The following is a 15,974-nucleotide window of genomic DNA, read 5'->3' on the forward strand; positions in this document are numbered from 1 at the left end:
CCGACCCTGAAGGAATGTACACTGGGTAAGTGTAACAAAGATATATGGATGCAAGTGGCCACATGCTGACCTGACAAGCACAGGGGAGGCCTGCATGGCAGTCTTGCAAACTCAGAGGCCTAAATTTCAGACATAAAGGATGGTCTGAAATTAAACTTTAAACGCAGTGATAGTGGGCAGTTACATCCTAGGCCGGTATCTTCACTGACAAGGTCAACCTTTACCTTAACTGAGCCTGTCTTTTTTTGCATCTATGACAACATAACCTTGAAATGTCTGCGCAAGTTATAACTTCCCTTTTTCTGGAGCCCTCGGGGCCCAACCAAATGTGGTGAGCTTCCAGGACAGATACCACAAATTCCTTCATTATCATGTTAATTGTGCCAGCACCCACCTAAGTACATGTCTATTTTACTTTTTATCCACTCCCAGGGGTTTGCCCTCTCCCCTCCCCCACCCCTTTGCTTTATCCCACCTCCTTAATTTATCACCAATGAATTTCATGTAACCCACCTATGTCCCTCCTTTGATTGCAATATGTAAATACAGATGTAACCCGCCATTCTCTGGAGCATTATCTCAATTTGTTAAGGTACTGCTTCCCAGCATACGTCGACAGTTCAGCTCAAATAAACTCATAAAAATTCTTTACAGGTTTCAATGTTTTTTTGTTTTTTTTTACGTTAACAGTTGGAATGTCTCAAATAAACTCACAAAAATTCCTCACAAGTTTAAATGTTTCTTACTTAGCAACGCTCCCCACCCAATTGACCTCATTTAAAAAGGCAACAGGAACTATCTGATAAAGCAAAGCATTCTTCTGTATAAAAATAACATGGTGGTTTGTTTTTTAAAATATTTTAGTCCTGGCCTGGCAGCTCAGTTGGTTAAAGTGTCAACCCACTGCACCAGTGTTGCAGGTTCGATCCCTAGTCTGGACACATAACACATACAAAAATCAAACAATAAATGCATAAATAAGTGGAACAAGGAATCTCTCTCTCTCTCTCTCTCTCTCTCTCTCTCACACACACACACACACACACACACACCACACACACACACACACAAATAAATAAATAAAAATTTAAAACTATTTTAAGCCCTAGTTGGTTTGGCTCAGTGGATAGAGCATTGGCCTATGGATTGAAGGACCCTGGGCTCGATCCCCAGTATGAGGCATGCAGAAGGCATGTCGTGGCTCCTGATGCACACATGGGTGGGAAAGTAACTAAGGCCTAACTAAACAGTCGGTTCACTCCACCAGCAACACACACACACACACACACACACACACACATCTCTCCCACCCGAGAACGCTTGGTTCAGCACAGGGCACAGTGCCCAAGCACTGTGTTTCCTGATAATCTCTCTACACTTTTAACCACGACCCCTCCCACTGTCTGTAACAAATCTGGGCCTTCTGGCAGGATCCTGGAGAAGGAGGAGCGTCCTCAGGGAGGGAGACAGATGAATAGCTGCCACAGGAGCCACTGTGGGAGAAGTGGCATCTAGCTAGCTACCCGCAGCGCATCCCGCAGGCTCCCCTGGGGTCAGGCAGAGTCCGCTCAGCGGCACCGGTGGGCAGTATGTGCAGACACGTGCCTCTGCACTGGGATTAGCCAACACGGTGGGCACGTTCATTAGTCACTGGCCTTTGGTTCAATAATCCCTTTATTTTAAATGCTTTGTGAGCCTCAAGTAATGACAGCAGGTAGACACATTCCCCAGGCTGCTGGTGCCAGGAATGGGCACACGGAGACCGTGTGGCCACATTCTCAGCCTCATCCTGCCACTCCCGGTATATCTGTTTGGTACAAAGCTGCCTCCGATGTTCCCAGAACTCGCTCTCCCTCCGCAGCCGCCAAACTGAAATACATTATTTAACTCAAATATTCAGGTGTCAAAATATTGTGCTGGAATCTTTCTTTCCCCCCTTTATATGTTGACTTTGTTTCTTCAGTAAGATATTCAGAATTGCTTTATCTTCAGCAACTTAATTAAATCTGCTCATTGAAAAACATCTCTTGAGTGACTCAGCTTGGGCAAGGGACGCCAAGGGACCAGCACATTCTTCTTGAACTTGACATATGAATCAGACCCGTTAGGGACAGCCTAATGCAAGGGGCTGCTGTGTTTCACACACCCCGAGCCTCCTCCAGCGATGAATGCCGAGGAAAGCTCAGGATGACCAAAAAAGGAAGCGACGTGACAGAGGGAGAGGGAGAAAGGCGTGTGGGAGGGAAACCCACTGCTGGCTGCAAAAGAGAAGCGCAAACCCCCGTCCACACTCCCCTCCAGACTCCTGGGAAGGCAGAGCTGCTGCTCCTGGGGAGACAGCTCCGGGCTGATGAGCAGTGCAGCGTCAGAAAGCCTCCCTGCCTTGTGCAGAGCGCGAGCGATCTGGGAGGTGATGCTGTCAGAGCATTCACACTCTACCCCAGATACACAGTGCAGCCCTGAACGGAGCCCTGGCTCAGCGGGGGCACCATCGCCTCTGACAGCTGTATGTGTGAGACTGCCACGGCTTTGTGAGAGGAAAGTCAGGGCTGGCAGCCCAGGCTCATGCACACACACACACACAGACACCTGTGTACAAACACACACACACCTTCCACACTGTGCACACACACATACCTGTGCACAAGCACACACACACCTCCCACACACCCTGTACAAAAACATACACACATGCCATGCACACCTGTGTATACATACCTCCCACACACACCTGTGCACACACACCTTTCCCACACACACCTGTGTACAAATTCACACACCTCCTATTCACACCTGTGCGAGCACACACACACACACACACCTCCCACACACACCTGTGCACAAACACACACCTGTGTACACACACACCAGTGCAAATACACACACCTGGGCACAAACACACACCTCCCCCAAACACATCTGTGCATACACACACCTCTCCCACACACACCTGTACACAAACACACACCACCCACTACACATCTGTGTGTGTGCACACACACCTGTGTACACACATACAGGCTCATATACAGACCTTCCCCACACATACCTGTGCACATAGACACAGACACACTTCCCCCCCACACAGTCACACACAGATATATATACACACCTCTCAGATTGTCACACATACCTATGCATGCAAATACCTCTCTTCCCACATATACACCTGTGCACATGCACACACATATACAGACTTCCCACACAGTCACACACACACATCTCACACAGTCACACACACAACCCTGAAGTACTTCGATCCCATCACATGGACCTCCTCAGGCCCACTGACGATTCAGACAGGGGAATGGAATCAACCAAACAAGACAGACAATTAGCAGGGGTATGAAAACCACTTTTACTTGAAAGAAAAAGACCGTCAACTGGAAAGGACTGCTGGCACAAGGAGACATTTAAGTGTAGACCTAGGACAACTAAGACTGAGAAAAAGGGATGCTGGAAGAGTCAGTCCCGTAAGTATTGGAGTGTGGGGTTTTGGTGTCTGAAGAGTAGGCCTCAGGGGCTGGAATAACCCACTCTGTCGGGGAAGGCTCTGCATCCTGCTGGATCCCCTTCCTCTCCCTGAATAAACCTTCTGAAAGCACCCATTTGCCAGCAGGGAGTTTCAGCAGCCACCAGAGGGCACCAGAGAGTGCTGTCACATACTCAATCAATAAACCTTTGGAGAGAATTTCTTCGAGATTTATCTTTCGGTAAATACAAAAAGTCACAAGGAGGCCCCTCTGCGTGGCACAAACACCAGTGATTCAGCCAGTGAGCACCCATGAGCAACAGGAAGACGGACGAAGACGTCCAACTAATCAGAAGCCACAAAAAAATATGCGAACCATGCGATGTGGAGGAGTGGAGAGAAGCAACACACCCAAGAGAGGTAGGATCCTAGCCGGCAGAAGGAAACAGGTATCAAAATATTAAATGTCATCCTTCTTCGTTCCCTAATCTAATCTCTTCTACGCATAGTTTATGTCAGTATCAGAGGACTTTCTCACTTTAAGCCCATCCAGCAACAGAGCTGGCTGAAGAAAGTCTTGCTCACCTCAGGCTAATTTCAGCAAAAAGAACAAACAAACCAACAACTAAAAAAACCACCACCAAAAACCACAAAACAAAACAACAAAAACTAAGCAGATGGTTGCTGGCGCCCCCTGGTGGGAGAGCTGGAGAACAGCGCCTTTTACCTGGCAAGAAGCAGGAAGACAACAGATGAGAGAGGCCCACTCCAGACTATACCTGCTATCTCTGTCTCTCTTCTTCCCCGCTAGTGTCAGTTGCCCCTAAAATCCGGGCACACATCTTAGTTCTAATTTTGTCCCCAAGGCAACCTGCCAACTTACATTTGGGGTATCAACTGTAAAGGTGGCCCATGTTCTTCAGAACTTGACTTGTGCACCCAAATGTCATCATCACGGGCCACTGGACATTTATAAGGAGCCATCGCTTCCCGCATGGGGAAGCCAGTGAATTCAAAGGTTTGAAAAGGCAAAGGAAGGAACAGAGGGAGGGACAGAGACAGGCAGACACAATTGGACTCAGAGAAACGCTTAGAAGAAGATGTCTGGCAGGTAAAATGTCAGTCTGCTTCCAATTGAAGCCTTTTCTGGTTTTGTTTTCTCCAACTGCTATATATATTTAGGAACAATTTTTATGTAGCCATAGAAACATAATATTTTGCAGTTGTTAGAAAAGTAAAATTAAAGCAGGATTCGGGCACAGATAATTCAGCAAAGAAACCCAGGAGAGGCCTTCTACCTGCAATACAGTTTATAAGTATTTACCTACAGGATGGGATGGACAATATTTTCTCAAACATTTCGTTTCCTGACACTGTTATCAGCGGGGAGAGCGCCATAAAAACGTACTGTCTAGCAGACAGACAGAAGCCTCCGCTGGTGAATGAGCTGCCTCTGTGGCAGGCCCGTTTTGGAAGTGACGGGTAATTTTGTTTCCTCTGCTTCAGCCAGGTTCCACTACACTGGAATCCCAGCTCTACCATTTAGCAGCTCTGTGGGCCTGGGTTTCTCAACTTTTCCAGGCCTCAGTTTAGTCATCTCCAAAATGGAGAAAATAAGCTACACTTCACTGGGCCCATGAGAGAATTAAATGAGACAATGCATAGGCTGCAGGATACCGGACGGACACTCATAACTTTTATATATATTGTGTATGTGTGTTTCCATACTGGAAAAAGTCTATAAAAGTTTTATTATAGTACTAGAGGCCCACTGCCTGGAAATTCATGCGCTGGAGCGGGGGTCCCTCAGCCCGACCTGGCCCCTCTCATAGTCAAGGAGCCCTCACGGGTGGGAGGCAACCCAGCGATCAGGGTAAGGTGATGCCTCATCACACCTCTGCTGCTGCCACTGCCCGCAGCACAAGCCTCAGCCGGCCCTGGTTACCCGAGTTTCAGGTGGCCCTGGGCAGCTGGGCAGCCTCCATCCGAGGCTTGCCTGTGCCTCAGGCTGGCTCTAGGTGGCTGGGGGGTTGAGGGGACTGAGTGCCGCCATCTTGTGGCTGTGGGCACTGCCATCTTTGAGGGTGGGGCAGTCAATTAGCATATTCCCTTCTTATTGGCTATGGGTGCCACCATCTTTGAGGGCTGGGCAATCAATTAGCACATTCTCTCTTTATTGGCTGCCGGTGCTGCCATCTTTGGGATGGTGTGAGGGTCAATTAACATATTCCCTCTTTATTATATAAGATTAGGGGATCCTGTAGAACCAAGACCATTGGAAAACACAAATAGTTACATTACGATTCATAACAGTAGCAAAATTATAGTTATGAAGTAGCAAAGGAAATAATTTTATGGTTGGGGGTCACCACAACATGAGGAACTGTATTAAAGGGTCGCAGCATTAGAAAGGTTGAGAACCATTGCTCTAAAGTAAAGCCTCTTTGCAAGATTCCTGGGAGCTCAATAATATAACATGCTGTCAGACTTTCATAGGGACATGCAGTATAAGACAGATGTGTGGATTATATTTGAAACAGAACTATTCTGCTTTCAGAAAATAGCTATGGCTCTAAAGCTTTTATGTAATACCTCTAAGCCAAATATAATTTCTTCTGCCTAAAATTGCTATTAATAACATTTGCAGCAGACATAACACGAGACTGGTCAAGGTGAAATTGTACTATGTATAGGCCAAAAAAAAATTATATCCAAAGTATTCTTAAAAGTAAGAATTCTGGGAATAAAGAAATGAGAAAGTAAGGGGTTCTCTCACTCTCCAAGGTTACCAAGTGGCCCTAGGAAGAAGTGGCAGACACAGGGGGAGTAAAGAACAGAGGTTTGTCATTTGCCATTCCTTATATAAATCTACTGGAACTTTATATATTACCATAAAAATAAAGTCTAGACTGGGCACGAAAAGTGTAAGTCTAACAAAGCCTGCAGATGACCTGAGAGTATTTGAAGGCACCATGTTTCCATACAGGAAGCTAAATTGTTGAAAATGAAACCTTTGAATCTAGATCAATGGAAAGTCCATGAGAAAAGCTCAATCATGAATGTCCTTTTTCCCCAAGCTCCATTCACAAGGTCACCTCCACTTACCTGACTGGCAAATGTCCAGTGCCTAATACTATTAAAATTTGTTTTAGATTTTGGACATTTCAAAATGCTTCTCTCTGCTCATGTAAATTCCCACATAAATAATAAATAATGGTCACAGTGCCTGAACATAATAATACAGCCGATTAATATTTGTTGAGTGAATGAGAATGGGAAGAGAAAAACCATCAAAGGTTGAACAGAAGGAAAGCAGATGTAATACCAAATTTTAAAAATGGCATTACAAATCTGTGGGAAAAGAATGGATTGTTTAACACCTCAAACTAGTACTGGAGTAACTGATTAGCTATTTTGAAAAAGAACAAATTAAAGCCTTACCTGACACTAGTGAATCAAGAAATTTCAGATAGAGTAAACAGTTTGTTATATAGAGAATGAAGTCATAAAACAACTAGAAGAAAAAATTATCTCCTTCTGGGATAGGGATGAACTTATGATACTCAAAGGCGGAGCAATAAACCCCAAAGGAAAACATGATAGATTTATTTACATTAAAAAGGAAATGTAATGTGGTATTCTGAAAAAGAAAAGGGATATCAAGTAAAAACTAAGGACATCTGAATAAACTATGGACTTTAGTTGATAATAATATACCTGCGATGGTTTCATCAATTGTAACAAAAGTACTCTTCTAATATAAGATGTTAGTAATAGGAGAAACTGCTTGTGGAATCGATGGGGACTCTGGATATATCTGCTCAACTTTTCTATAAACCTAAAACTGTTCTAAAATTAAAAGTTCACTAAAAGGAAAATCTCCTCCCCCAAAACAAAAGTGGTGGCCAAGGGTTAACCGATTTACATAACACAACAGCTAGGTATATAGGTCTGTGGAATCAGGCTATCTAGATTTAAATCTCAATTGTGTCACTCTAGCTGTGAGACTCTGTACAAGCTATTGAATCTCTCTGGGCCTGTTTCCTCGTGTACAAACTGGGAATTTAACACTGTACCCACCTTTCAGGGTTATTTTGAGAATCATGTAAGTTAATGCATGTAAGAGACTAACTTTTCCTAGCACATAGTAAGTGCTCAATAAATAATAACTGGCTTCATCATAAAGAACTCTCACAGCCTGGCCGGCTGGTGTGGCTTAGTGGTTGAGTGTTGACCTAGGAACCAAAAGATCACAGTTTGATTCCTGGTATGGGCACGTGGAATCATATGCCCAACATGATCCCAGTGTGGGGCGTGCAGGAAGGCAACCTCCCTCATCATTGATGTTCCTTTCTCTTTCTCCCTCTCCCTTCCTCTCTGAAATCAATACGGATACTTCTTTAAAAAAAAGAACTCTCGCAAATAAATATTTTTTTAAATATATTTTATTGATTTTGTACAGAGAGGAAGGGAGAGAGATAGAAAGCTAGAAACATCGATGAGAGTCATCGATCAGCTGCCTCTTGCACACCCCCTACTAGGGATATGCCCGCAACCAAGGTACATGCCCTTGACCGGAATCGAAACCGGGTCCCTTCAGTCCCCAAGCCGACGCTCTATCCATTGAGCCAAACCGGTCTCGGCAAATAAATATTTTTAAAATATATTTTTTATTGATTTTAGAAAGGATGAGAGAGGAGACATAGAAACATCAATGATGAGAGAGGATTATCTATCAGCTGCCTCCTATTCGCCCCCTACTGGGGATTGAGTCTGCAGCCCAAGAATGTGCCCTTGACGGGTTAACAAATTCACCCATCCCGCAGCCCACTCTGGCTACTCACCAAAACAGACATTAGATAATCTTTGCTAGCTGGGGATAACAGCAACTGTGTCCTTTCCCCCACCCCCAAACCCTTTCTCTTCTTGATTTTTAACACATGTACCAGCTGGGAGAAGCTGTGGGGTGGAGGTGTGGTGGAACACAATTGGCCACTGATGCTAAAACAAAGAAGAAACGATGGGGCAAAGCTACACTTGAACCCTCTTGAATTTCAGTCCTTGATAGAGTACCTATCCTAACCTTTTCAGAGTGGGATTCTTCTTCCCGTATTAACTCTCTCACTATTGCAACTCCCCTCACAGTCTAGGAGTTATAATATCTAACACCCACACAACACAACATACACACACAAAGAATTCCCTTGTCATGTAATTCAAATCATTTCCTTTTGGACTGGCTTCCCTGGAGGTGGAGCCAGCCAACATCCCCTAAAATACATTATATATATATATATATATTTCCACATCTCTCAAGTTCCTCCTCCAAGTTAAACACTATAATTTACCCAACTTTTCTTTATATAGCTGGTTTTTCTGGGTCGTGGCCACAAGCTTTCTCTAAATCTCTCTCTTCATGGTACACTGAAAGATTTCACACGGACATTTAAAATTTCCTATGGCCACTGGGAATGTAAACGTTGTTCACGACAATAACAATCGTGCAGAGAGAAGGCAGTGAACAATATTGTGAACTTGAAAGCAAGAGGTTCCAGAAGTATTGTTCCCGAAGTTTCCTTATTTTGAGTCATGTTTTCCTGTGTCTGAAACTTCAAAGCCAGCGCCGCCCTCTTGTTGTCAGGGGCATCTGTCCCACCAGGCAGCACTCGGTTTAGTTGTTGCTGACTTTGAAGTTCACCAGAACGTTGCAGAACCTGCATTTAATCCGCACGATCGGAAGGGTACACAGCAACAACACTGCAGACCTGAGAAACCCGCCCTGACCTTGCACTGACCCGTTCCATGATGCTGTGTTCCAGATGCAAACAAAGAGGGGACCAGAGGCTTAGTAAGAACTGACAGCAGGTGCACACCTTCCTGGGCACACAAGCTCAACAAGTTCTAGATGAATGAGTTATGCACCCTACTCCCCAAGGAACCACAGACGCTGCTCTGTGCTCTCCACAGATGACTTGCTGTGCTTAGGAAACCCGCCCTGGACACACCTGCTGAAAATAATCAACTACGGAATTAGTGATTTCAAACACTTCGTCAAACCGTCTTCTCTCCCAACGCATGTCCATCCTCTGGATCTTTCTGGGAGGTGGGAATTCACGGAGGAGAAAACTGACTCGGAAAACATGATTGCCTTGCTTCTGTAAGACGCCTTGCTGAATCAGGACACAGGTCCGCCTCTTCAGTGGAGACCCTGCCTTACTCAACAACACACATCTCCTCTTCCCGGGACGGTCAGTGCAGGCTCTCAGAATGGCCTGGCGTTGGACATGCCTTCGGAGGCTGTCCTAGACACGGCCTCTGCAAAACCAGGCTGTCCCCGAGCCCTATAATAGGATTGTTTATCTTTATACCAAGAAGGCCGGGAAAGCATCAAAATCTACACGTGCATAGGTCGGCTTCGCAGAGGTGGAGCTGTGAGACCTAAGTTCTCATGAGGTTGTCTAAAACGAAACACATCAGCAGGGCCTTTGGTGGATCCATGTGTGCTCAATGTGTCCGTGACAGGATTGAGCGTGCTTTCCTTAGTGAGGAGAGAAAACCGTTGAGAAAGTGAAGTTGAAGGCACAAGTACAAAGTCAGAAAGCCAATTTCAAAATGAAGCTTTTTTGAGAAATAAAAACAATCAAAAGGCCAATTGACACATATCCTGAAGAACTTAGCATAGTGTCCGCTTTATAGGCACATGTACATGCGATTGTGTCCATAATAACCAGACTTTGCACTAATAATATATACCACTTTTAAAAGTAGCGAAGGCCCTAACCGGTTTGGCTCAGTGGATAGAGTGTCGGCCTGAGGACTCAAGGGTCCCAGGTTTGATTCTGGTCAAGGGCATGTGCTTTGGCTGTGGGCACATATCCAGCAAGAAGCGTACAGGAGGCAGCTGGTCAATGTTTCTCTCTCATCAATATTTCTAACTATCTTTCTCTCTGTAAAAAATTAATAAAATATATATTTTTTGAAAAGTAGCTAAGGTTATTACTGACATTTAAAGATGCAGAAATTTGCCCAAGTGAAGAGTTAAATGATTATTTTCCAAAGCTTCCTAAGTTAGCATGCAATCTAGTTGGAATTTCTACCCAAGCTGGCCTCATTCTCCAGCTTCTGCATTTAATCACCATTATTGTGCAGGCAGCTTTCCCGAGTAAATGAAGTGAAATTTCCCCTAGCTTTTACCAAAGCCAGCTCACTTGTTTCCTTGGATTTGGGGAAAGTAGACCGCTACAATATTTAAAAATATTTGAGCTTCATCTTAAAATCAGACATCCCTACTTGTTTATATTCCACAAAAGAGCTCTGTTTAGAGGTTTATCTGGTTACATTAAGTACCGGATTAAATGATTCTGAAGTGTACATGGGGAACATTCTGAAACATCATTTCTCTTTCAAAAGATAAATGCCAACATTAGTGCTTTCCTTGTGAGAGTTTAATGTAGTTACTCTCTTACTTTAAAAAGGAACAATAGGTTTTGAAAGCGCAACAGCCTGAGTAGGAGAACTTCCTTGAGGTCAGTGTTATCCCACAGCCACATGTCCGGCAGGAAGTCTGCAGCGGGCGTGACATTGACAAAGAATCCCCCACTTTCTTCGACCCTGGAGAGACTTGTGGCTTGTCCACCCGAACGAGGCAGGCCTTGGATAAAAAGCATACTTTTTGCTTTTCATGTATATTACAGGCATGAAATCATATTTCTAGAGAGACTTTCACCAGCTCCATGCCAAGAGGTTTGCAGGGTCGACGTATTAGGCACAGCCCACACACTCTGATGAGTGCACGCAATTGTGCACTTATGTGCTCTTTCTTTAAAAAAAACTTTATTTAAAAAATATGTTTTTATTGTTTTTTTTATAGAGAGAAAGGAAGGAATCTCAATCGGCTGCCTCCTACTTGCCCCTGCGCCCCCTCCCCCCCAACCCCCCGGGTTGGGGTTTGAGTCTAAAACCCTGGCATGTGCCCTGATCGGGAATCGAACTGGCAACCTCTTGGTGCACAGAACGATGCCCAACTAACTGAGTCACACCAGCAGGGCATCGTGTGCTTCTTAATGTATTCACTTGAGTGATAGAGGGCATCCCCGGGCTTTATTCCCAAGCGAAGACCAAGGATGCACTTCTGTGTTGATTTTTTTAGGTAAGCTTTGCTAAATATATGGATTTTTAACATTCGGAATGTACTTAATGCCACTTGTACACTTAACATGCAGAACCTCATTGGAGAGAGAGATCCTCTATCTATTGCCACACCACTGGATAATTAAAACAACTGAGAAATGAATTCCGCACCTCAACAATCCTGCACAGAAAGCACTGTGTTCATTTCCTCAGCACGCTATCCGTGAGTGGTTCCAATATTTACTTTCAAGTTATACAATAAAACTGGCTAAACAGAATACTGTTCAGAGATAAAACTGTATCTTGTTATTCATATGTACATGATATTATGTCATCCTCAGAACAGCCTGTGAAGTGGACATTCAGGAGCAGGGCCATCGGCCCCAAAACTCAACCTCATCTCAGTGTTCTTACTGCTTCTTATGTTTGTTTTTTAAAAAGTTACATCAGCCCTAACCGATTTGGCTCAGTGGATAGAGCATTGGCCTGCAGATTGGAAGGTCCCAGGTTTGATTCCAGTCAAGGGCATTACCTTGGTTGTGGGCACATCCCCAGTAGGGAGTGTGCAGGAGGCAGCTGAATCGATGTTTCCCTCTCATTGATGTTTCTAGCTCTTTATCCCTCTCCCTCTCCCTTCCACTCTGTAAAAAAACAACAAAATATATATGTTTTTAAAAAGTTAAATCAGCCCTGGCCAAGTAGCTCAGTAGGTTAGAATATTGTCCTGAGATGCCAAGATTACAGGTTCGATCCCCAGTCAAGGCACACAAAAGAATTAATCAATGAATGCATAAATAAGTGGAACAACAGAGCAACAAATTTATGTTTCTCTCTCTCTTTGTCTCTCTCCCTTCCTCTTTCTGAAATCAAACAATAAAAATCTTTTTTTAAAGTTAAATCAACTTTGACACTTTCCTCTGATTTGGTCTTAAGCACTGTTAATTCTGATCTCTCCCTTATTCTGCAAGAACTGAAGAAAAAAATGGGGTATGTTCTGCCAGCAGAGATAAAAGTTTGTTTCCTGAGATAGTCCCATGACTCCTGTAGGAGGCAGCAGCCGTCCAGCTCTGGATCTACGCAACCTGGGCCTCCACATTAGCTGTGTGACCGTGGACAGGTCACCCAATCTCTCTGCACTTGTTTCCTCACCAGCACAATGAGGCAACAGTAGAAGCTAACTCCGTGTTTGGGGGGGGGTTAAATAACACAGGATTTAGAACAGGGTTTCCCACATTATGTCTTCAGTCAGTCTCAGCTATTCTTGAACTGCCTGAACTAAGTTTAGGTTAGTGATCATACTAACTCACAAGAGACACCATGCAAACATCAGGAGACACAACTCACACATCGTTTGGACATTCAGGAAGCTACTTCGCCTTGAAAAGATGATCCAAAAGCTCTCAGATGGCCCAGGCTGCCTGTATGTGATGGCTAAGTGTGTATCTCTATCAAACCAAATAGCTTTGGCATTGGCTGAATTAAAATAGGGTGGGTTTCTTGACATTACCTCACCTCCAAGACTCATACACACTCTAAATTTAAAAAAATAAAATAAAATAAAATAAACAAAGATTGCTTGGGTTCTCAAATAAATAGCTGTCAAGAAGCATGGCCATCTTTCTAACCTGCAACTTGCTCCCATCGCTTTCTCTAAAACTGTCCCCTCGCAGCGTGCATCTCAGCACTTGGTGTCCCCGATGGTGGCGGCCCCAGAACAAAAGCCCGATTGCCGCGGGGACAATGCAGCCCTTTCTCTGAGGTCACCGCGGAGCCCTCGGAACAAACAAGCAGAGAGGGCGTTCCTGCGAGCTTGCAAGCACGGCATCGAAACCCCCGGACCCCGGAGGCCGGCCGACGCGAGCTGTGATCTTGGAGAGTCGATTCCCATGCTCCTCTCTCCCCTTCCCTACAAACTCTGGCTCTGACTCCGGGACGTTTCAGAGTTCTTTGGGACACGTGTGTTTCCCTGCTCCCCCGAGTCTGCAAAACCCGGGGTCCTCTTCTCCCATCCGCACAGCGAGAAGAGAAGCAGGACAGCAGCCCCTTGGGCGCTTCAGTCTCCGTTTGGGGGGGTCCTGGCCAGGCGCGCCCCCCAGCAGGGCTCGGGGTGGGGAGTCCCCTAATAACTCCCTTTCGGAATGTGTTATGCTCTGTCTCACCCTTTCCTGCCTCCCCCCTCCCTCCTCTCCGGCCATCTGTCCACCCCAGTGTTTGGGTTTTGGGGTGTTTCTTGGGGGGGGGGGGGGGTGGAGGGTTTTATAAGCCAACCCCCGGGTCCCTGCGCCCCCGCGAGCGAAGCGGGAGCCCCACCTCCCCAGCCCCGGTGAGCGGGGCGCCGGGTCTCCATCCCCGCCGGCACGCACACCCCCGATCGGCGGCCCGGGGAGGCCTCCGGGACTCACGCGGTCTCCCTGGGTCTCAGGGGCCTCTCCCCGGCCGGCTCCCGGCCCCTCGGGGTCAGAGAGTGGGCGCCTCCCATCGCTCCGAGCTCGCGCCTCCGCTGCGCCCTCCGTGTCCCTGAGCGCCGGCCGGACCTCCCGGACCCGGACCCGGACCCGGACCCGGACCCTGGGCGGGGGAAGGCGTGGGGGCGGGCGGAGGCGGGGGCGGGGGCGGGAGGGACGGTGGGTGGGGCCGAGGGCTGGGCGGGAGTGGCCCGGAGCCCCGGTTGGGGTCCCGGCCCGGGGGAAAGCCGGCGAAAGGACGCCCGGAGCCTTGGCCAACTTCCCCACCAAGGGCAGCGCTCAGCCTGCGGCGCCGCCCGGCACCCGCCCCGGTCCCGCCGGGCCGGGCGCCGCACTCACAGCCGGGGAGCCCCCAGGAGAGGACGGGACCCTGGGGCGCGACCCCGGAGCCCCAGGGCTGGGGGACGCCTCTCTCTGCCCGCCCAGCCCTGGCGGGAGGGCGGTGGCGGCGCCGGGGCGGCGGGCAGGCTCCTGGAGCCCCCGCGCGAGGCTGCTCTGCCCAGAAGCACCAGCAGAGGACGGTGTGCACCGAGCGGGAGACGGGCTGCCTTCTGAGCGCCAGGGGTGAGGCCAGGGTTGGGTACTACAGAAAACTGGGTTGATCCTGGTTCTACCCCAGATTAGCTGGGTGAGTTGGGACAAGCATCTTCACCCCCTCCGATTTATTTCTTCATCTGTAAAGAAAGCATGGGAGCACATTTAATGTCCTTTCTGGGTTTGACAACCAATGAATGGGTGTTCTTTCAAACTCGGGGTGAGAGGCGGAGAGGGAGGGGGGATGCCCGCTCTCCCTCCCATTGCACCTAATAACTCCCTTTCGGAATATTTTATGCTCTGTCTCACCCATTCCTGCATCTCACCTCCCTCCTCTCCGGCCATCTGTCCACCCCAGTGTTTGGGTTTTGGGGGTGTTTCTTTGGGGGGGGGGGGATAATAAAGATTGGAATGTCTTTGTTCACTAACATCTACCTATTTACCCTTCCAGATCCAAAGCAAACCTCCTTCTAGAACATTGTCTTAAGTCCTGATATGACATCTTTTTTGTTGTTATTGCTATCTCCTTCGCTGGGATGTAAACCTCGTAAAGATAGGAAATTTATTTTGTTTTCATTGTTCCTATTTGGCGCTCACTTGTTGATAAATGTAGTCATTCTACAAACTTATTATCACCTTCCTTCCTCGTGTCCCGATAACACTTGTTAATTTCTCTAACATAGCATTTACCAATCTTATTTTGTAATTATCTCTTCACTCCTTCATCTTTCCACTGGAATCTGAGTTTTTTAATGGCTTTTATCTCTGTATCCAAGCTCAGTGCCTGTTCCCTGGATGGTATACAATGTTTGCTGAATTAATGAAAGCCTGTGGGTGAGCCCACAGAATGGTGTTCAACATTAACTGTCATTCTTGATGGGAATTGCTAAGAGAATAAAGATGTATGTGGCTACATTTTAATGTCTCCAGAAAACTCAGACTTATATTTACAACACTAGAGGCCCAGTGCACAAAATTCGTACATATTGGTGTGGGGGGAGTCACACTCTCCAATCTGGGACATCCCTCTCACAATCCAGGACTGCTGGCTCCCAACCACTTGTCTGCCTGTCAGCCTGATCGCCTCCTAACCACTCCCCTGATGGCCTGATCAATGCCTAACTGCTCCCCTGCTGGCCTTATTGCCCCTAACTGCCCTCCCCTGCCAGCCTGGTCCCCCTAACTGTCTTCCCTTACAGGCCTGGTCGCCCTCAACTGTCTTTCCCTGCTGGCCTAGTCACCCCTAACTACCCACCCTTGCCAGCCTAGTCACCCCCAATTGCCCTCCTCTGCAGGCCTGGTTGCCTCCAACTACCCTCCTCTGCAGGCCTGAATGCCTCCAACTGCCCTCCCATGCAGGCCTGGATGCCCCC

At 46.9% G+C, this 15,974-nt stretch overlaps 1 protein-coding gene across 3 annotated transcripts in view; it reads right to left on the bottom strand.

Annotated features, from left to right (window-relative positions):
• Window positions 1-14,130, bottom strand: part of TACC1 (transforming acidic coiled-coil containing protein 1) — a 74,938-nt gene extending 60,808 nt beyond the window's left edge. Inside the window, exon 1 of one of the 3 annotated variants that reach the window (XM_036455195.2) lies at window positions 14,005-14,130. In XM_036455195.2, coding sequence (XP_036311088.1) covers window positions 14,005-14,081 — 77 coding nt within the window. In that variant the 5' untranslated portion in view covers window positions 14,082-14,130. The remainder of the gene's footprint in view (window positions 1-14,004) is intronic. The other 2 variants (XM_036455194.2, XM_045588867.1) reach the window with 2 other exon arrangements.
• Window positions 14,131-15,974: the final 1,844 nt, after the last annotated feature.

This window comes from Pipistrellus kuhlii, unplaced genomic scaffold (assembly GCF_014108245.1).
Source record: "Pipistrellus kuhlii isolate mPipKuh1 unplaced genomic scaffold, mPipKuh1.p scaffold_m20_p_3, whole genome shotgun sequence".
Classification (NCBI taxonomy): Eukaryota; Metazoa; Chordata; class Mammalia; order Chiroptera; family Vespertilionidae; genus Pipistrellus; species Pipistrellus kuhlii.